Source organism: Bufo bufo, chromosome 3, assembly GCF_905171765.1.
Source record: "Bufo bufo chromosome 3, aBufBuf1.1, whole genome shotgun sequence".
In the NCBI taxonomy this organism is placed as follows: domain Eukaryota; kingdom Metazoa; phylum Chordata; class Amphibia; order Anura; family Bufonidae; genus Bufo; species Bufo bufo.
Genome location: NC_053391.1, coordinates 235892301 through 235919677, shown reverse-complemented (window position 1 = coordinate 235919677; position 27377 = coordinate 235892301). Strand labels below are relative to the sequence as shown.

The following is a 27377-nucleotide window of genomic DNA, read 5'->3' as shown; positions in this document are numbered from 1 at the left end:
GCGTAACCATCCCACTGCTGTGTCTACTCAAATGATCGCTGCTCACAATTAAGGACGACGCTCTGAATGTGGCAGACAAGGAAAGGGGGAGGACATTACACAGGGTGATAGCCAGCCCACCCTCAGTTCGTCTTCTCAGCACGAATTGGACCATGAAGAGGAGGAGGAGGAGCTGGAGACAGTTGCCTCTGCTACAGAGGGTAGTACCCATGGAACTTTAATTCCATCTGTTCAGCGTGGATGGACAAAAGAGGAGGAGGATAAGATGGAGAGTCATTCTGATGTCGACATCAACGTCTTGCCTGTTGGTACTTTGGCACACATGGCTGACTTCATGATAGGCTGCCTTTCCAGCGACTCTCGCGTTTTTACGCTTTTTAGATAACACGGATAACTGGGTGTTCACCCTTCTTAAACCCCACTACAAAGAAAACGTATAATCTCTCATTCCTCTGGTGGAGAGGACGAGCAAAATGGTGTAATACCAGAAGATCCTTTCTCCAAAATTTTCCATCTGACAACGCTGGCGGCAGAGTCTGTACTTCCTTAGGTAACCAAGGAAGGGAGACAAGGGGAACACACAGCAGGGCAACATTCTCCAAGGCATGGGACACTTTCATGACACCCCGCCAGCAATCTCACCCTGAAGCGCGGTAGTGGTACAAGGAGGGAAAAGTTTTGGAAGATGGTGAAGGAATACATAGCAGACCGTGTCAGCGTCCTAAATGATCCCTCGGTGCCTTACAACTACTGTGTGTCCAAGCTGGACACGTGGTACGAATTTGCGCTCTACGCCTTAGAGGTACTGGCCTTCCCTGCCGCCAGCGTTTTGTCTGAGCGTGTATTTAGTGCTGCTGGTGGCATTATAACAGATAAGCGTATCCGCTTGTCCACTGGCAATGCTAACAGGTTGAACAAGGCCTGGACTGCCCCTGACTTTTCAAACTCAATCAGAGGACAGTTGAGCTGATGATGAACATAAAGAAAATTTCAATCTATCATTTATAATGTACTCAATCTACTGTAGTGTATTCCCATGCACCTTTTCCACCACAAAAAAAAGAGTATATGGTTGAATCTTGTTTTCTCCTCCTCCTCCTCTTCATCCAGATTGTATATATTCCCTCCACTCTAATTTTTTTTTAATAGGATCAGCTCAACTGGAGGCCATCAAGTCAAATTTTTTTATAGGGTCAGCTCACCAGCAGGCCCTTGCCCCTAATGTTTTAGAGGGTCAGCTCAGCAGCAGGCCCTCACCCCTAATGTTTTAGAGGGTCAGCTCAGCAGCAGGCCCTCGCCCCTAATGTTTTAGAGGGTCAGCTTAGCAGCATGCCCTCGCCACTAATGTTTTAAAGGGTCAGCTCAGCAGCAGTCCCTCGGATATAATGTTTTAGAGCATCAGCTCACCAGCAGGCACTCGCATATAATGTTTTAGAGCATCAGCTCAGCAGCAGGCCCTCGTCCATAATGCTTTAGAGGGTCAGTTCAGCAGCAGGCTCTCGCCCATAATGTTTCATAGGGTCAGTTCAGCAACAGGCCCTCGTCCCTAATGTTTTAGAGGGTCAGCTCAGCAGCAGGCCATCGCATATAATGTTTTACAGGGTCAGCTCTCCAGCAGGCCCTCGCCCCTAATGTTTTTGAGGGTCAGTTCAGCAGCAGCCCTCGCCTGTAATGTTTTACAGGGTCAGCTCAGCAGCAGGTTCTCGAATATAATGTTTTACAGGGTCAGCTCACCAGCAGGCCCACACCTAAAATCTTTTACTTGGTCAGCTCACCTGCAGGCCCGCAACTCAAATCTTTTACAGGGTCAGCTCACCTGCAGGCCAAACTTAAAATCCTTTACAGGGTCAGCTCACCTGTAGGCCCGCAACTCAATGTGAATGAGGCCCTCCTTTATGTGATATACAGTTTGTATGGGAGTGCCTCTTCTTTGAAAAGAAAAATTTCTATAAAATCAATTTTTAACTTTGGATTTGTGCGTAAAACCTTAATTAGATTTAAGCTGCATCAGCAGAAGCATGGTGATAAAAATGAGTGGCAAGGTGACATGGTTTGGCGATGGCAGCATGAGGAGGCAACATAGTGGCACAATGACTGAGTCTGGATAAAAGACTGAGGCCGCAGATTGTTTAGAAAGATGCAGATGGAAACAATCTGTGGAGCTGTATCACGGTCACCTGCAGATTAATGCAGACCAGGGTCGTAGCTATAGGGGAAGCAGGGGAAGCTGCATCTTTGGGACCCTGACCCAGAAGGGGCCCATCCAGGAGGAGGAGGACTAAAGGATTTGGTCAGGGCCCCCTCAACAGTATTACACAATGAAATAATATACAGTGACAGTATAGACAGTGTATAAAACGGATGGAACAGCTGTCGGCCCTGGTCTGAGAGAACGATCTTTACTAGCCACAGGAATAGGGGCAGCATGAAAGGAAGGGGTCGCTAAAAAATTACTGTGGGGCCCAGTTAATTCTAGCTACGCCACTGATGCAGCCCACAAAAGCAAGTTGGGTTTATCGATTACAAAACTTTAATTAAATTGTGGGCCTGGTGATCAGTTTAAGGCCTTTTAGGCAGCATCATCAGCAGCATGGTGATGAAAATGAGTGGCAAGGTGACATGGTGTGGAAATGGCAGCATGAGGAGGCCACATAGTGGCACAATAACTGAGTCAAAAGACTAAGGCCACAGATTGCTTAGAAAGATGCAGATGGAAACAATCTGTGGAGCTGTATCACGGTCACCTGCAGATTAATGCAGCCATCAAAATCAAGTTGGGTTTGTCCGTTCCACCTCAGCTCACCAGCAGGCCCGCACCTAAAACCTTTTACTAGGTCAGCTCACCTGTAGACCTGCAACTCAAATCTTTTACTGGGTCAGCTCACATGCAGGCCCGCGACTTAAATATTTTACAGGGTCAGCTCACATGCAGGACCTCGCTTAGAACTTTTTAGAGGGTCAGCTCAGCTGCAGGCCATCGCATAAAATGTTTTATAGGGTAAGCTCACCCGCAGGCACTAGCATATAATGTTTTACAGGGTCAGCTCACCAGCAGGCCCGAACCTAAAATCTTTTACAGGGTCAGCTCATCTTCAGGCCCGCAACTCAAATCTTTTACAGGGTCAGCTCACCTGCAGGCCTTCAACTCATGCTGCCTTGCTTTGAAGTAGTAGCTGTAGCCGTTTATCAGGCTCCCTCTCCAATATCGAACAATGATTCCCCGTTACCGGTGGTCACCATGTTAGGCGCATAAAAGAACATCGAAAGTAGAAAGGAAAGATATCCAAATGGATTGTGGACGTCACGTGGACGTGCGATCAGGCAGAAGTTATCTAGAGTCAACAAAGCGGCAGCAGGTCCTGTATAACGTTTTCTCATCAAAAATACCGCAGTGATATTCCCTGTAATTTTTTATTAGTCATTCCAATAACAGGGCATCTTAAGAGTCCTGTATTGTTATTTGTCGTCACTACCTCCCCGGAAGTGGGTAATTGCCGCGCTCCTGCTGCCTTCCTTGGATGTTTTTGCTTTAATAACTTGACCCACTCTCTCCACCCAATCACATTTCAGCCATTGACCTCCCTTGTATGTGGTATCCCTTTCTCAAGCTCCCTCTCTGGCATCGAACCCTGATTCCCCGTTACCCATGATCACCATGGTAGGCGCAGAAAAGAACATTGAAAAGACATCCATATAGATTGTTGCCATCACGGGGACGTGCAATAGCCCAGAGTTTATCTAGAGTCACCAATGTGGCAGCATGCGCTCACGTCTAAGGTTTTAGATGGTCAGATCAGCATGCCCTTGCTCCAAATGTTTTTGAGGGTCACCAGCAGGCCATCAATCATAATTATTCAAGGGTGTGTATGATGCCCTCCTTTATGTGTAACAAAGGGTGTTTTGGAGTGCCGATTCCTTGTAATTTTTGGCAGCCCTTTCACTTAGTGCATAGGCTTTATGAGTGTAGGAGTCCCACTACCTGAACAATTGTACCACAATGTGAATGAGGCCCTCCTTTATGTGATATACAGGCTGTTTCGGAGTGCCTCTTGCTTGTAATTTTTTGCAGCACTTGCACTTTATATACAATTGAATATACAGGAAAGAATGTTTCCTAACAATTTTTCCTGTAAACTGATTTTTTGGGGGGATTTGTCGTATTTTTGTCAGTCTGTAAAAGTGTCGTACAACTCGGACAACATGGTTCCCAGCAGCGACCTGGGAGTCCAAGATGCACCCAGACATCGTCCCCATGGTGTTCCCGATCCATTTCGGTGGTGTTTCTGTCACTTTTTGACCTTTTCCAATGGACCAGGCACCCTCCCCATTTCAGAGCAGGGGGTTCCTGATTGTCTCCCATTGACTTCCATTATACTCGGGTGCTCGGCTGAGAACGCGAATATAGCAATGTGTTCGGGCCGAACACCCGAATACTTTGATGCTCGATCATCACTACTAATGAACCTTATCTCTAAATTAATAAAAGGTCATAAACACTTATTTAAGCCGCATTCTTATCAATAAGATATGAATTGAGCTATAATGAGGGCTTATGAAGTCAGAGATCAGAGATAAGGAGCTGTCAGCTGAGCTGCCTGACTGAACACAGTAAAACCACAGAACATGCCACTAGAGAATATCAAGGCTGTACAGAGAAAGAGGCTCTACATTTTTAATAAAGACCAATAAAAAAATTATTTTCAGCTCAAAATAAGTACAATTCTATAATTTAAAAAAAATGCCCCCAAAGGTGTACATAGCCTTTAAATATTGCAAGTAGGCACCAGATTTGGTCAGTAAAGCAATACTTTATCTTTAGAGTTAGATAAATATTAGGTGTATTTCAAGCGCAGAGTGCAGCACAAAGATTAGTTGCTCCACATTCTCTGACTTTTCCCCGCTCATGCCAGTTCTAAAAAAGTGGGCTTGGCGTGGGCGGGGAAGGGGACAGTTTCAGGCGTAGAAAAAGGTCTAAATGTAAGACATTTCGGAAGCTGTCTTACATTTAGAAGTGGCGGAGGATCCGCTGAAGTTATGAAGAGGCCAGCTGGCCTCTTCATAACTCTGGCAGATCCACCGCCATTTATAGGGGTTTATTAAGACTGGCGTCTAAAACGCTGGTCTTGATAAATGACCCCCATCAATTCCATTCCATGTGTTGTATTGTCATCCATTGCCTGAGTGTGATGTCCTCCTTTTTAGGGTAATGAAATTGGCCACCCTATTGCCATTACATACACACAGTAGTAATGACTAGTGTGTATGGGCCCAGGCCGTAATTAGGGTGGCCACTCAGACCACCCTCAAAAGCCGGACTTTATAACACAGCCCCCGTTTCTACTAAGCCACGCCCTGAACCTGTTAGGCCATGCCCCCTCCCTGCCTGCAGCCGATGGAGATTTAAAAAAATGAAATGCAGATGGAACTATAGGTCAGCTGCGGGGGGGGGGGGGGGGGGGTGACTTTATCCCTGCAGCTTCAGGGCCGGTGCAAGGATTTTTGCCAACACAAGCGAAGCTGCATTTTGGCGCCCCCCCCTCACAGCTCACCAAGCCCTGGTCCAGTCTGCAGCAGCTGGCTTCTCCTCTGTGTGGTCCTGGTATCTTCTCTCTGCTTCAGACAATCGCTGGTTTGAGGACCGTATTTTTCGCCCTCTAAGACACACCTAGGTTTTAGAGGAGGATAATAAGAAAAAAATATTTTCCATTACACCAGCAATCAGACCCCAATGTTAATAAGACCTCAGCTCACAGCCCCATGTCAGACATCAGCCCCCATCCATCAGCCCCCCATGTCATCCATCATGCGGCCATGTCAGCCATCATGCCCCCATGTCAGCCATCAGCCCCCCATGTCACATTTCTCCCCCTCCATGTCAAATCACCCCCCTATGTCACATCAGCCCTCCATGTCACATTTCTCCCCCTCCATGTCACATTTTTCCGCCCTCCCCCAGGGTGCGCCCTAAGGCAGCCGCTTGGTCTGCCTTATGGTAGCACCGGCCCTGTGCAGCTTATGTTCAGACAGCACAGTGCTACTGTCTGAGCATGAGCTGTTAAAAAGGACATCCCTGCGTCTGTCCGGCCTAAAACAAGACCTCTTTCCACCCTAGCCACAATGGATGTCTGTCATCTATTACACCCGGACCTCATTACCTGGCTATGATCTTTCCAGCAGGCACAATGCAGTGACATTGCCTGCTGGACTGAGTAGAAGAGCACATGGGCAGAGAAGCATCCCCCGCCCTATGCTCGTCTACTCATCCCAGCAGGCACCTCAGATTACCTCACTGCATTGAGCCTGCTGGGAAGAAGGGGGGGGGGGGGGGGGGGAGCGGAATGTGTTCCGTTCACTGGGAGGGCTAGGTGAGAATTACTGATTTTTATTTTATTTACACCCCTGCAGGCATTCACTTATATTAGAGGGAGTACTATTTTGTGGGTGCATTAAGAGATAGCACTACTGTGAGGATGGAATAAGGTGGCATAACTACTGTGTGGGGTCATTAACAAGGCATAACTACTGAGTGGGTGGGTTTTTTGGCAAGTGTGGGTGATCTAGACTAGCAGTGTGGAGGGGGTTGCGGGCAAGTTGCTCTGCGAGATGGGGGTGAGGGGGCAAAAGTTTTCTAAGGGACCCAGGCTATTCTACTCCCTTAACAAGCACAATATCCAGAAACAATATTTGAAATGTGGCCTCTCCAGTTACTGTGCCTTAGTCCATGGAGGTGACCTGGATACTATTAGGATAATTCTCATTGATTATATTCCTTGCTCTGCACAACACAGGTTTGAGCTTCTCAGGAGAAGAGAGGTCTTCTGGATGTACAAGTGGTCCCCACAATCATGAGCAGTCTCATTTTAATATTAGGGTTCTATTTCTTATAAAGAATATACTAGTTTTAATATTGCTGTTAAAAAATTTAAATTGCTCATGTATTATTTTTAACTCTTGAATGCACTACTACTAAGCTTTGTTTGGCAGCTCTTTTTGAACTATAGTATATTGAAAGTGTTCCATATGTTACTATGTATCAAACCTGATGAAGTGCACTGACCACAATGCACTGTTTTTATTTAATGAATATTGATGCTCTTCAAAATACCATTTATACTATAATTTCAGTTGGAGCAGTAATGGAACACAAAGATCCAATTTTGAATTCAGATTCGAAGTTGAAGTTTTCGCAAACTTCACACCGAATTCCGCTTCAATTGCTTTGCTCAGCTATTTAACATGTTTCATCTGTAAAAAAAAAACTTGATTGCTGTAAAAATGCACGTGTATTATGCATGTGTATTTTGCAATCTGTTTTTGATGCAATTTTTATATCAACACAAAACTAAACTGTTAATTGTGTTGGTTTTAAAGGAAAAAAAGATGTAAAAGAGAAAAATCATGCAAGGTCTCATTCACTCGTCCGTGATAAAATCTGTGATAACATGGTCAGTGATTAATCCGTGAAGATTTCTGTGAAGCATCTGTGTTTGCTCTGTGTGTCCGTTTTTTGCTCTCCGTGTGCCATCCGTGTTCCACAGACATTGCACAGCTGAAAATTAATTTTCAGAGCATCTTCTCTTAGGGCTGTTTCACATGAGCGAGTCCATTGGGGCAATCACGCTCTGTGTGTGAGTGTGATCCTCCGCTCTGGAATTGCAGGAGCGCACGGCATTATCATGATTTATAATGCTATGTACCTCTGCTTGACCTTATTTTTACAGAATCATACTGACAGCTTTATGTCACTATGATTCTGTGGAAAAAAGGCCATGCAGAGACACATAGCATTATAAATCATGATAATACCGCACGCTCCTGCAAATCCAGAGCGGAGGATCACACTCACACACGGAGCGTGATTCCCGCAATGGACTCGCTCGTGTGAAACAGCCCTTAATGGTCTGTGAAACATAGATGGCATCCAGGTCGCATCCGTGTTTTTCAAGGCCCCAAAGACTATAATGGGCGTGATGGATCCGTGAACATGGACAAAAGAAAACATGCTTCCGTGCTAAAACCATGGACTCACGGACCGTGATAAAACACTGATGTGTGAATACACACATTAAAATGAATGGGTATGTGTGCTGTCCATGGAGAACACGGACAGCACACATCCGTGAATCAATGACATGTGAATGAGGCCTAACAATCAATTTAAATACCCCAGTGGCTGTGTCACAGCCTCATAAGACTACCTGCACATTTTGCAGGGTACTTTCACACTTGCGGCAGCCTGCCGGATCCGTGAAAACGTATGCTAACTGAAGGCATTTGTAAGACTGATCAGGATCCTGATCCGTCTTACAAATGCATTAAAAGTCTGGATCTGTCTTTCCAGTGTCATCCGGAAAAACGGATCCGGCATTTATTTTTTTCACATTTTTTTCAGTCTGCGCATGCGTTATTTTGAATGCCGGATCCAGCACTAATACATTCCTATGAAAAAAAAATGCCGGCATTCCGGCAAGTGTTCCGGATTTTTGGCCGGAGATAAAACTGTAGCATGCTGCGGTATTATCTCCATTCTGAACAGTCAAAAAGACTGAACTGAAGACATTCTGATGCATCCTGAATGGATTGCTCTCCATTCAGAATGCATGGGGATAAAACTGATCAGTTCTTTTCCGGTATAGAACCCCTAGGACAGAACTCCGGAAAAGAAAACCGCTAGTGTGACAGTACCCTTATAGTGTGAATTTCAGGCATGGGGAGATCAGGTCAAAACTGCATCAAAATCTGCAAGTAACACTTGATTTGTTGTTGAAACTGCAGGAAATCTGCATGAAAATCTGGGCGGAATTTCTGTTTGGAAAGCCACACCCATGTGCAGGTGCCCTTCGTGCTGCTCAATGTGGCCTTACCCTGAATATGACTTTAATAACATAAACAGTCAGTGGTCAGATAGACAGAGTAATTTGAGTAAACTGTCGCATTTACAATCACAATTTGGCACACAGGTACATCAGGTGTCCGGGAAGGTTTTAGACCGGGTCCCAGCTCTCTAGCATGTACCGTTCCTGAGATATTCCCAAAAAATGCAAATTGGCACATCAAATGACCTACATTAGCCAATAGAAGCCTGCAGGTCTTTCTCTTCATATCCCAACTGCCATACACACTGTCACATGTCCCTTATTAGCCAATAGAAGCTCGCAGGATCTTAGTCTCCACATACACACAGTTTTACACCAGGTTTTCATAACAATCAAGACACTTTTCTTCACTGCTGCAAATAAGCTGTAAAGGGGCAGGGCGCTGTGGATGACACTGTTAAGGGAGCGGAGTGCTGTGGAGGTCAGAGTTCAGAGGGCAGGTAGGGTGGCCATTCAGGCGACCCTCAAAAGACAGACTTAAAAACCCCACCCCCAGGTCCCACCCTCTCCGCAGTCGACGGGGGTTGAAAAAATGAAGGTAAAAATCTACTTCTGTCAGCTGCAGCAGTGGGAGGGATGGTGACTTTCTCTCTGCAGCTCATGGTCAGACAGCACAGTGCTGCTGTCTGAGAGTGAGCTGTTCAAAAGAACATCCCTGTGTCTGTCCAGGCCCTGCTCCGGACGGAGGACAGGGAGTGTCCACCCTAAAACCGGACATCTGGCCACCCTAGGGGCATGCTGCTGTGGAGGTCCCAGTTAAGGGAACAGTCCGCTATGGAGGTTAGTGTTCAGGGGCATATTGCTGTAGAGGCCACTGTTAAGGGGACAGGGTGTTGTGGAAATCACTGTTAAGGAGATAGGGTACTGTGGAGGTCACTGTTAAAGGGGTGGGCTGCTGTGGAGGTCACTGATAAGGGGGCGGGATGCTGTGGAGGTCACTGTTAAAGGGGCAAGCGCTGTGGAGGTCTCTGTTAAGGGGACAGGGAACTGTGGAGGTCACAGTTAAGGGGAGGGTCTGCTATGGAGGTCAGTGTTAAGGGGCGCGGTGCTGTAGAGGTCACTGTTAAGGGGCGGGCTGTTGTGGAGGTCACATTTAAAGGGAACAGAGCTTTGTAGAGGTCACTGTTAAGGGGGCTAATTATTGTGGAAATCACTGTTAACAAGACAGGGTACTGTGGAGGTCACTAATAAAGGGGCAGGCGCTGTGGAGGTCACTGTTAAAGGGGCGGGGCACTGTAGATTTCACTGTTATAGTGGATACTGTCAATATCTTTTAACGACACACACAAACATTAAATGAAATACATATTCCCGTGCGAAGCCGGGTCCTTCTGCTAGTATAGATATATTTATTATTTATTTTTTTATAAAGTAGGTTTACATAGTACTGCAAAGCTAATTAGTTTTACTGTTCTCTTATAGCATTAATGCATTAAAACAATGGTAGCATAAATTTATTTCTTAGCCTGTTTTTGTTTTATTGGGTTATCTCATCTAAAATGGGACTAGTTTCAGACAAAGCACCCAGCTGCCTCTTCTTTATTTCAATGTCCAGCTTCATGTTCTCTATTTGAAGGTAGAGGTACTGCACTTGTAGGTACTTAATCCATTCATCTGGAGTTGAAGTGCATTTCCGAGCTTCTTCTTGTAATTCCCAGATTTGATCACACACAGGTTCTATGAAATAAGAATATCTATTGTTACCCTTCAGAATAGTTTTCAGAACAAAAAAATAATCTTCATAAAGGGGTTGTCTCATCTCAGACATTGATGGATATTGCTATGATATACCGTAACATCAACTTCAGATGTGTCTGGGTTCCAGATCTAGGACCCGCATCTATTTCCAGAATGGGCTCCCCCCACCCAAGTGAAGGAGAGTCCACTGCGCAAACATGGCCCCCTCCTTTCACTGCTATGGGAGTTCCAAAAATAGCCAAGTCTGCTTGCTTGGCTATTTTTGGAACCCTCATAGCAGTGAATGGAAAGCTCCAGCGTATGCGTGGTGCGCTCTCCTTCACTTTTGGGGCCCGTTCTGGAGATCAGACTGGGTGCCAGATGTGGGACCCACATCTGTCTGACTATCGATATGCCATGAATGTCTGAGATGAGATAACCCCTTTAAAAGGAGACTGATAACCAATAAATTTCTTAGCTGAAGTGAAATGTCCACCCTGGTCACAGCAGTAATTGGCTGAGCGGTCATTTGTTGCGTATCGAGAGGAACCAGATAGGAGAGATTGTTGGGGAAGTAACAAACAAAAATTAGATGTTCTAACAGATAAATTATCAATCACGTGAAAAATAAAGTTAAATATCTCAAGGCTAACGTGACAATTTAAAAAAAATACCTTTATTATATTTCTGTAGATGGGTATAAATACGAAAGTGTCCAAAAATTATTTCCCAAAAAAGAAAAAACTATTTCCCTGCTTTACCCTAAATATTTCTCAGCCCAGGGTCACCCCCTGATGGTAGAGGTTTCCTGTCCTCGTTCCTAGAACCTAGAAGTTCCCTATCCAGACCTTAATACCTTAATATAGCCAGTAGTCATAGAACATACTGTACATGTACAATGAGATAATTATAGTCTCTTAATAGATATAAGTAAATATATAGAATTAAGCAAAACGTAAATAAAGTGACTCCAATGTGTTTCACCTCCACCTTGAGGTTCGTCAGGGGGTTATAAAAAGTGAAAAAAGACATGTAGGGATGAAAGAAACTTTATGAGCAACAAGATATATATGGATAATACTTAGCTCCTGAACAGGTAGTGGGGGAAGGTATACATTCCGATATTGAATAACTCAGCCAAGGATGACTGGCTGGGGAACCCACACGGCGTGTCCGGCAGATGTAGAGCTGATGCGGCTAATGGTTGAGCTCCAGTGCTCCAGCTTTAAGCGCTGGCGCCACATGGAGCTTCGGCACGCTGGTGCGGTGAAACGCAACTGTGGAGCGCATCACGTAACTTCCTATTAATGGAACGCACCATGGAACGCAAACTCCCCAAGTACTATAAGATGAGGCGCAAGGGTAAAAAACAATACTTAGAAAGCGTGCAGTATAATATAAAATAGAAGGTGGGAGGATTGAACTCTAATATATATCGATAATTCAAGCCTGAGTTATCTGCACTTGAGGCAGTCCCTTTACCCCCTAGGAAGGGTGATTGGGATTGAAAGATAATCCAAAAGGAGACTGAATGGATTTATCGCTTTCGATCCCAGGCACCCGGGGGCTTAAATGAAAGATTAACTTTCACTTGCTTCATTTGATTCATTTTGTTCTCTGCTGTCTTTTTGTTTTGTTTTATTTGCTTCTGCCTCGGATATCTATAAGGTACCTTTGTTTGGTTTATTGGTGCAAGAAGCACCTTATTTCTGGTGACTTGCATTTGTCGCCATATCATTTTTTCGTGTTACCTAGGGTATCTAATAGGTCACCCTTTTCTTTGTCTCTGCAATATTTGTTTATGTCTATTATATAAAAAATAAATTCCCTTGTGTGCGCTGATGGTCCTTTATTGCTAAATCTAGCTATTTAATAAAATAGTCTTGGGATAACTCAAGCTTGAATTATCAATATATTATAGTTAAATCCTCCCACCTTCTATGTTATTTTATACTGCACGCTTTCTAAGTATTGTTTTTTACCCTTGCTCCTCATCTTAAAGTACTCTGGGAGTTTGCGTTCCATGGTGCGTTCCATTAATAGGAAGTTACATGATGCGCTCCACAGTTGCGTTTTACCGTACCGGCGTGCCGAAGCTCCATGTGGCGCCAGCTCTTAAAGCTGGAGCACTAGAGCTCAACCATTAGCCGCATTAGCTATACATCTGCCGGACACGCCGTGTGGGTTCCCCAGCCAGTCGTTCTTGGCTGAGTTATTCTAAATCGGGATGTATACCTTCCCCCACTACCTGTTCAGGAGCTAAGCATTATCCATATATATCTCGTTGCTTATAAAGTTTCTTTCATCCCTACATGTCTTTTTCCACTTTTTTCATAACCCCCTGATGTACCTCAAGGTGGAGGTGAAACTTTATTTACATTTTGTTTAATTCTATATATTTTCTTATATCTAATAAGAGACTATAATTATCTCATTGTACATCTACACTCACCTAAAGAATTATTAGGAACACCATACTAATACGGTGTTGGACCCCCTTTTGCCTTAAGAACTGCCTTAATTCTATGTGGCATTGATTCAACAAGGTGCTGATAGCATTCTTTAGAAATGTTGGCCCATATTGATAGGATAGCATCTTGCAGTTGATGGAGATTTGAGGGATGCACATCCAGGGCACGAAGCTCCCGTTCCACCACATCCCAAAGATGCTCTATTGGGTTGAGATCTGGTAACTGTGGGGGCCATTTTAGTACAGTGAACTCATTGTCATGTTCAAGAAACCAATTAGAAATGATTCGAGCTTTGTGACATGGTGCATTATCCTGCTGGAAGTAGCCATCAGAGGATGGATACATGTTCTCATTCTGTTTACGCCAAATTCGGACTCTACCATTTGAATGTCTCAAGACTCATCAGACCAGGCAACATTTTTCCAGTCTTCAACAGTCCAATTTTGGTGAGCTCGTGCAAATTGTAGCCTCTATTTCCTATTTGTAGTGGAGATGAGTGGTACCCGGTGGGGTCTTCTGCTGTTGTATCCCATCCGCCTCAAGGTTGTGCGTGTTGTGGGTTCACAAATGCTTTGCTGCATACCTCGGTTGTAACGAGTGGTTATTTCAGTCAACATTGCTCTTCTATCAGCTTGAATCAGTCGGCCCATTCTCCTCTAGCTTCCACAAGGCATTTTTGCTCACAGGACTGCCGCATACTGGATGTTTTTCCCTTTTCATACCATTCTTTGTAAACCCTAGAAATGGTTGTGCGTGAAAATCCCAGTAACTGAGCAGATTGTGAAATACTCAGACCGGCCCGTCTGGCACCAACAACCATGCCACGCTCAAAATTGCTTAAATCACCTTTCTTTCCCATTCTGACATTCAGTTTGGAGTTCAGGAGATTGTCTTGACCAGGACCACACCCCTAAATGCATTGAAGCAACTGCCATGTAATTGGTTGACAAGATAATTGCATTAATGAAGAAATAGAACAGGTGTTCCTAATAATTCTTTAGGTGAGTGTATGTTCTATGACTACTGGATATATTAAGGTAGGGTCTGGATTGGGAATTTCCAGGTTCTAGGAATGAGGACAGGGAATCTCCACCATCAGGGGGTGACCCTGGGTTGAGAAATATTTAGGGTAAAACAGGAAAAGTTCACCCTACCACCCTACCATCCTCTTCCTGATACTGAGATTATATTTTTTTTATAGTTTTTTATTTTTTGGTAAATTATTTTTGAGACTGTTGGGGACCCAGAATGTGACAGAACAGAGGTGATGAGGAACAGGTGAGGTAATGCGCTTTTTTTTATCGTCTGTATAAAATGAAAAAAAAAAATACCTACAAGCCATTTAAATAGCATTTTGTTAGACAGAATAAAGATGTTTTATTTCTTAATATATCCCCATGGCTGATCAGAGCTCTGGGTTTCTGACACATAGATACATACATAGACATAGTTTTAAAAGCTAACATATTGGATGCCTGCAGATGTAATTTTTGAGTGCTAAGGAGCCTAATGCATCCTGTTTGTACATTGAACTCGATAATGACACAGATTTGCCATTGCATTGAGTATGGGGTTTACTGCTGGATGAAGACACCTGGTTCTGAAAAATTACAGACAGGGGTAAACAGGGAACAGTCAGATTAGGGAATATCATAAACCTGCCTAGTATTTTTTTTCTTAGGGGTGTAAAATTCACTAATAAACCCCACATCAAATATATATCAATCTGTTTGGCTTCTGCTCTACAACATATAGCATTTAGATTGCATTGCATTTTTTTGTGACAGGTCCTCCTTAAAATTTAATAAATTGGGAATTTACTTGATTGTACAGGGTAGTGCATTCCAAAGGAATAGTGCAGCTTAGGAAAAGTCTTGAAGATAGAAACGGGAAGTTCAGATTATAGCGGATGATAATCTTAGATCATTGATCGGATGAAGAGCATGGGTAGGGTGGTAGACAGAAATGAAGGAAAATATGTGGGAAGGTGCAGCACTGAGGAGAGATTTATGGGTGAGATTGACCAGTTTGAATTGTATTCTTAGGTGGATGGGCAACCAATGAAGTGACTGGTACAGGCTAGAGGCATCTGTATATTGACTGGACAGATAGATAAGCCTGGCTGCTGCATTTATGTCAGATTGAAAGGGGAAGAGTTTGGTGAGGCGAAGTAATGAGTTACAGTAGTCAAGGCAGGAATGAATCACAGAAACAATTAGAGCCACATTTATCATTAAAACACAACACTTTTTTTGGTGAAATAGTTGCAAACTGCACATTTGTTACTATTTCAATGCCACTTTTTTGTGCAAGTGCCAATACTCTGCTGGCCCCGCCACTTTCTTGATAATAACAATATGTCTATGTTGACCAGTTTCACCTGATATCCATCAGACAGGTTTAAAGGCTAGGTACATCTTTGGGGTAAAACATTTTTATTATTGCATTGTACTGATTTTGAGTTAAAAATATATTTTTTAATTGGTCTTTATTAAAAATATGGCTTTCTTTTTTCTTTACATGCTGACACACTCTAGAAACACCCTTTGGATTTTCTGTCTTTTCTGTCAGACCAGGAGCAGACGGACTCCTTATCTCTGCTCTCTGCCCTTAAAAAAAAACACTCATTATAGCTCAGTTCTTATTGTACTAATAAGAATGTGGCTTAAATAAGTATTTATGACCTCTCAGTACTTTAGAGATGACCAGCACAAGTAAAAAACAGTTAACCCTTTGTGACAGAACAGCTCAATATTTTTAATAAAGGCCAATTGAAAAAAAATTTTTTGCCAAAAATGAGTAACAGAGCGCTATATTCTGTTTCTCCCTGCAGTGTGCAAGCGCTGGGGGAGATTGGCGGCGGACTGAGCCACCCAGTTACTTTGAAGATGGCAAAACTGTCCTATGGAGGGCTGAGTACTTGGACCTATCAGGTTCTGATCTAGGGTCTCAGTACTCTTTTTAAATCCCCTCCTGGCCATACACCTTTGCCAGTGATAGTCCTCAACTCCCTAGCAGTGCTCCCAATCCCGGTTCTTTGTGTGCTTTTGGATTGTTCATTTATTTGACCTCGGCTTGCTTTTGACTATTCTCTGCTTTGTAATTTAGAACTGTGTTTCTCGTCTGGTTCTGATCTCAGCTTGGCTATGTGACTACCCTCTGTCTCTCATTGGTACTGTATTGTCCACCTGGTTCCAACCCATTTTTGTACGACTCTACGTTTGTGTTGTTTTTGTCTCCGTGTCGTCTGTCTTGCACCTTGGTGTAGGGAACATCGACCAGTTGCGGACTCGCCACCTAGGGCTTGCACTGCACATCTAGATGCATGCTGGGTTTTGAGAAAAGAAAACTGTTCTATGGCCAAAAATTGCAAAACACACTCCTATACAAAAATGCATTGTCAGTAAAGAACTGTATATTCTCCTACTGCCAATTAACAGCTGGCTACTGCCTGTTCAGCAACCAAAAAATCTCATGAAAAACTGACCTAAACATTGTATGTAAATCCAGTGAATAGCATTTAATTGCAACCAGTTTTTAAGCTCTATGAATCACTTTTTGTGTTGATCGAGCATGCTCAGCCGAACACCAGTTAACGCAGCCAATAAACGTGCAGGTAAGTACTGCCATTCACTGTAATGCCATAGCCATGTTGGTTAGTGATTGGCTGGCCGGAACGCGTGATCAGGTGCTATATACATAACGTGTTCGGCTCAGTGTTAGTCGGGGAGAGCTGTGCTGAGGAAGGGAAAGATAGTGTAGGGAGTGAAATTATTTTTTTGGAAGTTGAAAAACTTGTCAGATTTTTAGCGCAACCTGCACTAAATTGCTAAAACTTTACAGACCCAAAAGTCCTTTTAAGAACAATTGTCGTGTGTGGCAGCAGCAATATATATTTTTAGCGCAACCTGCACTAAATTGCTAAAACTTTACAGACCTAAAAGTCCTTTTAAGGACTATTGTGTGATGCAGCAACATCTATGTTTAGCGCATCCTGTGCTAAATAGAGTGCAATATTTAGGCCGCTGCAGACAGCAACATTATCTGCGCTACATCTCCTGTCGTTAAGTGTGCACTTCCCAAAAATATCTGTGACATCCAGTGTACTTTTTCCGTAGATGGTGTCCGCTGAGGACAGTGACATTAGCTGCGCTACATCTCCTGTGTAACGTGTGCACATCCCAAAAATATCAGTGACATCCAGTGTACTTTTTCCGTAGGCGGTGTCTGATGCGGACAGTGACATTACCTGGGGTACATCTCCTGTGTAACGCTTCCACATCCCAAATACTTGTGACATTCCCTGTAATTTCTTTATTAGCCGCTGGTGACATCAGCGACATTATCTGCGGTATTTCTTCTGTGTAACGTTTCCACATCCCAAATACCTGTGACATTCTCTGTAATTTAATATTAGCCGCTGCTGACATCAGCGACATTATCTGCGGTATTTCTCCTGTGTAATGTGTGCGCATCCTAAAAATATCTGTGACATCCAGTGTACTTTTTCCGTAGACGGTGTCCGCTGCGGACAGTGACATTACCTGGGGTACATCTCCAGTGTAACATTTAAGCATCCCAAATACCTGTGACATTCCCTGTAATTTTATATTAGCCGCTGCTGACATCAGCGACATTATCTGCGTTATTTCTCCTGTGTGACGTTTCCACATCCCCAATACCTTTTTTAATTATTTTGCGCATACACTTACAAATCCTATGCTACTGTACGTGTGACATACTTTCAAGCATATATAACATTTATTATGAAAAAGGCGAGCAGTAAGTGGCCATGATGCTGATGGTGCATGCAGAGGCAGCGGCCCATGGGCGCGTTAAAACTGTGCCTGCTGCCAGAGCACAAGAAAAAACAATCATCCAAGATACCTAGCTTCATGTCCCAGTTTGCAGGGTGGCGCAGGACAACGCTCTCGAAGTCAGACTAGTGCGACCAGGTTGTCGGTTGGATTACAGCAGATAATGCTTCCAGTCGGTTAAGCACCACCCTGTCTTCCACCAAGTCCAGTCTCAGTAGCCAAGAGTCTGGTCAACACAATCCTCACCCTGATCCTCCTTCCTCCCACCATGGAGAGTCATGCCAAACAAGTGATCCCACACTCTTTTCAGCGCTATTCCTTCATTTGGGCCTCTCGACAAGTCAGCTTGAAGAGGTACATGAGATCTTGTGCCCTGATTCCCAAACTCTTGAGCATCCACAGTCTCAAGTAGATGATGGTGGGGAATGGCAATTAGTGTTTCACGAGGTAGATGATGATGATGAGACACAGTTGCCAATAAGTCAACGGCAATTAATGTCTCAAGAGGTTGATGATGAGGATGAGACACAGTTGTCAATTACTAAGGTTGTTGTTGGGTCAACAAGTCAGGAGGATGACCAGAGTTCGGAATTGGAAGAGGAGGTGGTGGACGATGAAGACACTGACCCAACCTGGGAAGGTGGCAAGCCGAGCGAGTACAGCAGTACAGAGGGGGGGGGGGGGGATCTGCAGCACCGCAACAGGCTGGAGGAGGCAGTGGGGTGGTAAAAGGGAGAAGGCGGGCCACACCAAACAGGCCTGCAACTGTTCACCGGAGCACACCCTTGTGGAAATTTCTCTTGCCAAGGGATAGGTGTTCGGCAGTCTGGCGCTTTTTTGAGGAAAGTGTGGACAACAAAAGAATAGTAATTTGCAACCTGTGCCATACAAAAATGAGCAGGGGCGTGAACAGTAGTAACCTCACCACAAGCATGATCCGCCACATGGCATCAAAGCACCGTAATAGGTGGGGGCGAACGCCTGGGTCTACAATCTGTGTCTGCGGGTCACACCACTGCCTCCTCCTCCCCTGTGTTACGTGCTGGCCAATTCCCTGTCGAAGGCGCAGGCCCAGATGCCTCCCGCCCTGCACCTGGACCTTCGCAAGCACCATCAGCGACCACATCCACTTCCGTATCCCAGCGCAGCGTACAAATGTCATTACCCCAGGCATTTGAACGCAAGCCCAAATACCCAGCCACCCACCCACAGGCCATAGCACTAAATGCACAACGTTCCAAATTACTGGCCCTGGAAATGTTGCCATTTAGGTCCCCTTCACATGGGCATCGCGGGTGAGGGCCGGATGCGTTCAGGGTGCATTGCGGGAAACCCGCGCGAGTAGGCATGCAATTGCAGTCAGTTTTGACTGCGATTGTGTTCCGTTGTTCAGTTTTTTCTGCGCAAGTGCAATGCGTTTTGCACACGCGTGAGAAAAAACTGAATGTGGTACCCAGACCCGAACCTGGACTTCTTCACTGGGTTTGGTGTTCTGCAGATTTTATTATTTTCCATTATCACATGGTTATAATGGAAAATAATAGCATTCTTTAATACAGAATGCTAAGTATAATGTCAATTGAGGGTTAAAAAATAATAAAAACATAATTCACCTCACCCACTTGATTGCGCAGCTGACATTGACTTCTGTGTTCTTCTTTCAGGACCTGTAAAAGGACCTTTGATGACGTAATTGCGCTCACCATGTGGTGAGCATGGTGAAATCAGCGCAGGTCCTGCTAAATGAAGATAGAAGGATCTTCTATCTTCATTCAGAAGTACCTGCGCTGACGTTACCGCGCTCACCACGTGGTACGTCATCAAAGGTCCTTTTGCAGGTCCTAAAAGAAGAAGAAAGAAGACGATGCCGGCTGCGTGATCAAGTGGATGAGGTGAGTTAATTATATATATTTTTTAAGTCCTCAAGGCACATTTTACTAAGCATTTTGTATTAAGAATGCTATTATTTTCCCTTATAACAATGTTATAACAATACTATAAGGGAAAATAATACAGTGAATAGACTTTAATGGGGTCTGGGGTTGCTCATCCCTATCATCTCCTAGCAACCATGTGTGAAAATCGCACCGCATCCGCATTTGCTTGCGGATGCTTGCGATTTTCACGCAGCCCCATTCATTTCTATGGGACCTGCGTTGCGTGAAAAACGCTGAATATAGAACATGCTGCGATTTTCACGCAACGCACAAGTGATGCGTGAAAATCACCGCTCGTGTGCAAAGCCCCATTGAAGTGAATGGGTCTCGATTCAGTGCGGGTGCAATGCGTTCACCTCACGCATTGTACCCGCGTGGAAAACTCGCCCGTGTGAAAGGGGCCTTAGGCTTGTGGACACCGAGGCCTTCCGCAGCCTGATGTTTGGGGCTGTCCCTCATTATGCAGTCCCCAGCTGCCACAATTTTTTACGGTGTGTCATGCCCGCCTTACACCAGCATGTGTCCCGTAACATTATCCGTGCCCTGACCAACGCAGTTACTGGGAAGGTTCACTTAACCACTGACACATTGACAAGTGCTTTTGGCCAGGGACGCTACATTTCCCTGACGGCACACTGGGTGAACGTTGTGAAGGCCAGGAGTGAGTTGTACCCTGGGATGGAACAAGTGCTACCGACGCCAAGGATTGCGGGCCCTAATTCCATCAGGGTTTCTGCCACCACCTACGTTAGTGGCTCCAACCCCCACTTCTCCTCCTCCGCCTCCTCCTCCACTTCCACCTCAGAATTATCCTCTTGCAGCACCAGTCAGCCATTAGTAGGTAGCTGGAAGCAGTGTAGCACTGCAGTGGGGAAGCGGCAACAGGCCGTGCTTAAGCTGATCTGCTGAACAGCACACCGCCGCAGAGCTGTGGCAGGGGATAAGAGACCAGACTGAGCTGTGGCTCTTGCCACTCAACCTAGAACCAGGCATGGTTATGTCTGATAATGGCCGTAATCTGGTGGCGGCTTTGGAGCTCGGGAAACTCACACACATCCAATGCCTAGCCCGCTTACTCAACTTAGTGGTTCAGCGGTTTCTCAAAACCTATCCCAATTTGCCTGAGCAACCGATGAAGGTGCGCCGCGTGTGTACCCATTTCCGCAAGTCATTGACAGCTGCCGCCGGTCTGTCAACGCTGCAGCAGCGCTTACAATTGCCAGCTCACCGACTGTTGTGCGACGTGAGCAGGCGCTGGAACTCCACGTTCCACATGTTGGCCAGGCTTTGTGAGCTGCAGAGGGCAGTAGTGGAATACCAGATGCAACATGGTCGTCGCCTTTCCAGTCAGCTTCCGCTCTTCACAAGCGAGGAGTGGGCATGGATGTCTGACCTCTGTGAGGTTTTAAGAAACTTTGAGGAATCAACACAGATGGTGAGCGGCGATAAGGCTATTATCAGCATCACCATCCCACTTCTGTGGCATCTCAAATGCTCGCTGCTCACAATTAAGGCTGATGCTTTGCATGTGGAAGAGGTGGAAATGAGGGAAGACATTACACAGGGTGATAGCCAGACCACCCTCAGTTCAAATTGGATGTTGATGATGATGATGAGGAGGAGGAGCAGGAGACGGTTGCCTCCGCTACAGAGGGTTGTATCCATGGAAGTTTATTCCATCTGTTCAGTGTGGATGGGCAGAATAGAAGGAAGAGGATGAGAAGATTGAGAGTCATCCTCCTGATGACAACAGCAAAGTCTTGCCTGTTGGGACTCTGGCAAACATGGCTGACTTTATGTTAGGCTGCCTTTCCCGTGACCCACGCGTTTTACGCATTTTGGACAACACCGATTATTGGTTGTTCACCCTTCTCGACCCCCGCTACAAAGAGAACTTCTCATCTCTCATTCCTGTGGTGGAGAGGATGAGCAAAATGGTGCAATACCAGAAGGTCCTTGTGGAAAAATTGCTCCAAAAATTTGACAACGCTGGCAGCACAGTATGTAGTTCCTTGGGCAACTGAGGAGGGGAGACAAGGGGAACACACAGCAGTTTCAACAGAGGCAAGGCAACACTCTCCAAGGCCTGGGACAGTTTCATGACACCCCGCCAGCACCCTCACCCTGACGTGCGGACTGAACATAAAGGCACTTTAAATGTGTTTTTTATAATGTACTGAATACCCCCTATTCCCATGCACCCCTTCCACCACAAAAAAATTGTACATATATGGTTGAATCTTCCTTTTCTCATCCTCCTCTTCCCTTATATCAACATGCATATTAGTCTGCCCTTGCTCCTAATGTTGTAGAGGGTCAGCTTACCTGTAGGCCCTCGCATATAATGTTTTAGAGGGTCAGCTCACCAGCAGGCCCTCACCTACAATCTTTTAGAGGGTCAGCTCACATGAAGGCCCTCGCATGTAATGTTTTAGAGGGTCAGCTCACCAGCAGGCCCTCGCATATAATGTTTTAGAGGGACAGCTCACCAACAGGCCCTCACCTACAATCTTTTAGAGGGTCAGCTCACCTGCAGGCCCTCACATATAATGTTTTAGAGGGTCAGCTCACCAGCAGGCCCTCACCTACAATCTTTTAGAGGCTCAGCTCACCAGCAGGCCCTCGCATATAATGTTTTTGAGGGTCAGCTCACCGGCAGGTCCTCAACCATAATGTTTTACAGGGTCAGCTCACCAGCAGGCCCTCGCCCATAATTTTTTTAATGGTCAGCTCAGCAGCAGGCACTCGCCCATAATTTTTTCGATGCACAGATCAGTAGCAGACACTCGCCCCTAATGTTTTAAAGGGTCACCAGCAGGCCATTGCTTCTAATGTTTTTGACGGTCACCAGCAGGCCCTCAATCATAATTGAAAGGGTGTATGATGCCCTCTTTTATGTGTAATCAAGGGTGTATTGGAGTGCCGGTTGCTTGTAATTTTTGGCAGCCCTTTCACTTAGTGCATAGGCTTTATGAGTGTAGGAGTCCCACTACCTGAACAATTGTACCACAATGTGAACGAGACCCTCCATTGTGTGATATACAGGTTGTATCGGAGTGCCCCTTCCTTGTAATTTTTGGCAGCACTTTCACTTTATATACAAGTAAATATACAGGAAAGAATGTTTCCTAATAATTTTTCCTCTAAAATCGATTTTATTTTCGGTTTTGTGCCATTTCGGTATTGTTTCCATCAATCTGACTAGAGTTGAGCGAACCCGAACTGTAAAGTTCGGGTTCGTACCAAACTTTAGGTTTTTCGGCACCCGGATCCGAACCCGAACATTTACGTAAAAGTTCGGGTTCGGTGTTCGGCGCTTTCTTGGCGCTTTTTGAAAGGCTGCACAGCAGCCAATCAACAAGCATCATACTACTTGCCCCATAAGGCCATCACAGCCATGCCTACTATTGTGACCCAGTCTCTATTTAAGCTGGAGTCACGTAGCGCCGCCCGTCACTCTGCTCGGATTAGTGTAGGGAGAGGCTGCAGCTGCTGTGAGGGAGAGATCAGGGAGAAATCTTATCAAGAACTGCTTTTTTTACACAGCGATCTACAGCAAATGTGTTTTGTGGGTGCAGTGCACAATTTTTTTAAGCCTGCCCTGAGCCAACTACTGCTGAAAATGAACTTTTTTTTACTTCAGTTTGTCAATATCAATACATAATCGGCAGCCATTTTATGTAATGATAGTGCACCAGCACAGGCTATCTGCATGTCTGCAAGTCCAGAAATACAGCTTTTTGCTTACTGGGGTTAAAAAAAAACTTTTTTTTTCGTATAGTGCACATCTAGGATTAGACGAGCATAAGTTAGTGTCACATTTAGGCCAGAAATACGGCTTTGTGCTTACTGGGGTGAAAAAAAACTCTAATATACTGCACATCTGGGATTAGACCAGCATAAGTGACTGTCACATTTAGGCAAGAAATACATCTTTTTGCTTACTGGGGTGAAAAACCCTCTAATATACTGCATATCTGGGATTAGACGTGCATAAGTGAGTGTCACATTTAGGCCAGAAATACATCTTTTTGCTTACTGGGGTGAAGAAACCCTCTAATATACTGCACATCTGGGATTAGACGTGCATAAGTTACTGTGAAATTTAGGCCACAAATACCGCTGTCATATAGAGTTAAAAAAATAAATATTGAGTGCAATACCCTACATCAGGGTTTTTATTGGCGGTTAATTATTTTTAACAGACTTAACCACTTTTTACTTTGCTTTGTGAACGCTAAATATGAGGCAAACATCTAATAAGGGATGTGGTCGTGGTGGTGGTGTTGGTGGAGCCTCTGGTGCAGGGAGAGGACGTGGCCGTTCTGCCACAGCTACATGTCCTACTGAAACTACTACCTCAGGTCCCAGTAGCCGCCAGAATCTACAGCGATATTTGGTTGGGCCTAATGCCGTTCTAAGGATGGTAAGGCCTGAGCAAGTACAGGTGCTAGTCAATTGGATGGCCGACAGTGGATCCAGCACGTTCACATTATCTCCCACCCAGTCTTCTGCAGAAAGCGCACACGTGGCGCCTGAAACCCATGCCCATCAGTCTGTCACATCACCCCCGTGCATATTGGGGAACCTGTCTGAGCCTCAAGTCATGCAGCAGTCTCTTATGCTGTTTGAAGACTCTGCTGGCAGGGTTTCCCAAGGGCATCCACCTAGCCCTTCCCCAGGGGTGGAAGACATAGAATGCACTGACGCACAACCACTTATCTTTCCTTATGAGGACATGGGAATACCACCTCAGCACGTATCTGATGATGTCGAAACACAGGTGCCAACTGCTGCGTCTTTCTGCAGTGTGCAGACCGAAAAGGAGGTCAGGGAGGAAGACTGTGTGGAAGACGATGCAGGGGATGATTAGGTCCTAGACCCCACATGGAATGAAGGTCGTGCCACTGACTTTCAGAGTTCGGAGGAAGAGGCAGTGGTGAGACCGAGCCAACAGCGTAGCAAAAGCGGGAGCAGGGTGCAAAAGCAGAGCAGCCGTCGCCAAAACAGTTCGCCTGCCACTGGCCACCGTCACCAGGGACCGAGCACACCAAAGGCAGCTTCAAGGAGTTCCCTGGCATGGCACTTCTTCACACAATGTGCTGACGACAAGACCCGAGTGGTTTGCACGCTTTGCCATCAGAGCCTGAAGCGAGGCATTAACGTTCTGAACCTTAGCACAACCTGCGAGACACGGGCTGCAGTGGAGTAAGCACCTTCAAAACCAAGAAAGGGCTCAGGCCCCTCCTGCTCCCTCTTCTGCTGCTGCCTTGGCCTCTTCCTCCGCCTCTGGAGGAACGTTGGCACCTGCCGCCCAGCAAACAGATGATGTGCCACCAACAACACACCACCTCCGTCACCAAGCATCTCCACCATGTCACACGGAAGCGTTCAGCTCTCCATCTCACAAACCTTTGAGAGAAAGCGTAAATTCCCACCTAGCCACCCTCGATCCCTGGCCCTGAATGCCAGCATTTCTAAACTACTGGCCTTTGAAATGCTGTCATTCAGGCTGGTGGAGACGGACAGCTTCAAACAGCTCATGTCGCTTGCTGTCCCACAGTACGTCATTCCCAGCCGCCACTACTTCTCCAGGAGAGCCGTGCCCTCCCTGCACAACCAAGTATCGGATAAAATCAAGTGTGCACTGCGCAACGCCATCTGTGGCAAGGTCCACCTAACCACAGATACGAGGACCAGTAAGCATGGCCAGGGACGCTATATCTCCCTAACTGCACACTGGGTAAATGTAGTGGCGGCTGGGCCCCAGGCGGAGAGCTGTTTGGCGCACGTCCTTCCACCGCCAAGGATCGCAGGGCATCATTCTTTGCCTCCTGTTGCCTCCTCTTCCTACTCGGCTTCCTCCTCCTCTTCTATCACCTCCTCATCCGGTCAGCGACAGACCTTCACCACCAACTTCAGCACAGCCAGGGGTAAACGTCAGCAGGCCGTTCTGAAACTGATGTGTTTGGGGGAAAAGCCCCACACCGCACAGGAGTTGTGGCGGGGTATAGAACAACAGACCGACGAGTGGTTGCTGCCAGTGAGCCTCAAGCCCGGCCTGGTTGTGTGCGATAATGGGCGAAATCTCGTTGCAGCTCTGGGACTAGCCGGTTTGACGCACATCCCTTGCCTGGCACATGTGCTGAATTTGGTGGTGCAGAAATTCATTCACAACTACCCCGACATGTCAGAGCTGCTGCGTAAAGTGCGGGCCGTCTGTGCGCGCTTCCGGTGTTCTCATCCTGCCGCCGCTCGGCTGTCTGCTCTACAGCGTAACTTCGGCCTTCCCGCTCACCGCCTCATATGCAACGTGCCCACCAGGTGGAACTCCACCTTGCACATGCTGGAGAGACTGTGCGAGCAGCAGCAGGCCATAGTGGAGTTTCAGCTGCAGCACGCACTGGTGAGTCGCACTGCGGAACAGCACCACTTCACCACCAATGGCTGGGCCTCCATGCGAGACCTGTGTGCCCTGTTGCGCTGTTTCGAGTACTCCACCAACATGGCCAGTGGTGATGACGCTGTTATCAGCTTTACAATACCACTTCTATGTCTCCTTGAGAAAACACTTAGGGCGATGATGGAAGAGGATGTGGCCCAGGACGAGGAGGAGGAAGAGGGGTCATCTCTAACACTTTCAGGCCGGTCTTTTAGAAGTGGCTCAGAAAGAGGATTTTTGCAACAGCAGAGGCCAGGTACAAATTTGGCCAGCCAGGGCCCACTACTGGAGGACGAGGAGGATGAGGATGAAGCATGTTCACAGCGGAGTGGCATCCAACGCAGCTCGGGCCCATCACTGGTGCGTGGCTGGGGGGATACGGAGGACGCAGACGATACGCCTCCCACAGAGGACAGCTTGTCCTTACCTCTGGGCAGCCTGCCACACATGAGCGACTACATGCTGCAGTGCCTGCGCAACGACAGCAGAGTTGCCCACATTTTAACGTGTGTTGACTACTGGGTGGCCACCCTGCTGGATCCCCGTTACAAAGACAATGTGCCATCCTTAATTCCCTCACTGGAGAGTGATCGGAAGATGCGCGACTACAGGCGCACGCTGGTAGACGCGCTTCTGAGAGCATTCTCGACTGACGCTGGGGGAAAAGTAGAAGCACAAGGTGAAGGCAGGGGAGGAAGAAGAGGTCGCCAACGCAGCTGTGTCAGCGCCAGCACCTCAGAAGGCAGGGTTAGCATGGCCGACATGTGGAAAAGCTTTGTCACCTCGCCGCAACAACCGGCCCCAACTGCTGATATGGAGCGTGTTAGCAGGAGGCAGCATTTGAACAACATGGTGGAACAGTACCTGTGCACACGCCTACACGTACTGACTGATGGTTCTGCCTTATTCAACTTGGGTCTCCAAATTGTCCACATGGCCAGAGCTTGCCCTGCATGCCTTTGAGGTGCTGGCCTGCCCTGCAGCCAGTGTACTCTCTGAATGTGTATTTAGCACGGCAGGAGGCGTCATTACAGACAGACGCAGCTGCCAGTCCACAGCCAACGTGGACAAGCTCACGTTCATTAAAATGAACCAGGCTTGGATCCCTCAGGACTTGTCTGTACCTTGTGCAGAATAGGCAGTTCTAACAGCCTCAA

At 46.1% G+C, this 27377-nt stretch overlaps 2 protein-coding genes across 2 annotated transcripts in view; both read right to left on the bottom strand.

Moving 5' to 3' along the window:
- Positions 1-10152: 10152 nt before the first annotated feature.
- The window catches only part of LOC120995068 (C4b-binding protein alpha chain-like), a 694048-nt gene continuing 676823 nt past the window's right edge, over positions 10153-27377 (bottom strand). The window contains exon 27 of the mRNA XM_040424045.1: positions 10153-10294. The gene's annotated coding sequence lies outside the window, so the exon portion shown is untranslated. The remainder of the gene's footprint in view (positions 10295-27377) is intronic.
- LOC120995069 (C4b-binding protein alpha chain-like) overlaps positions 10153-27377 on the bottom strand; it is a 362014-nt gene continuing 344789 nt past the window's right edge. The window contains exon 19 of the mRNA XM_040424050.1: positions 10153-10553. Within this exon, the coding sequence (XP_040279984.1) occupies positions 10354-10553 (200 nt within the window). The 3' untranslated portion in view covers positions 10153-10353. The remainder of the gene's footprint in view (positions 10554-27377) is intronic.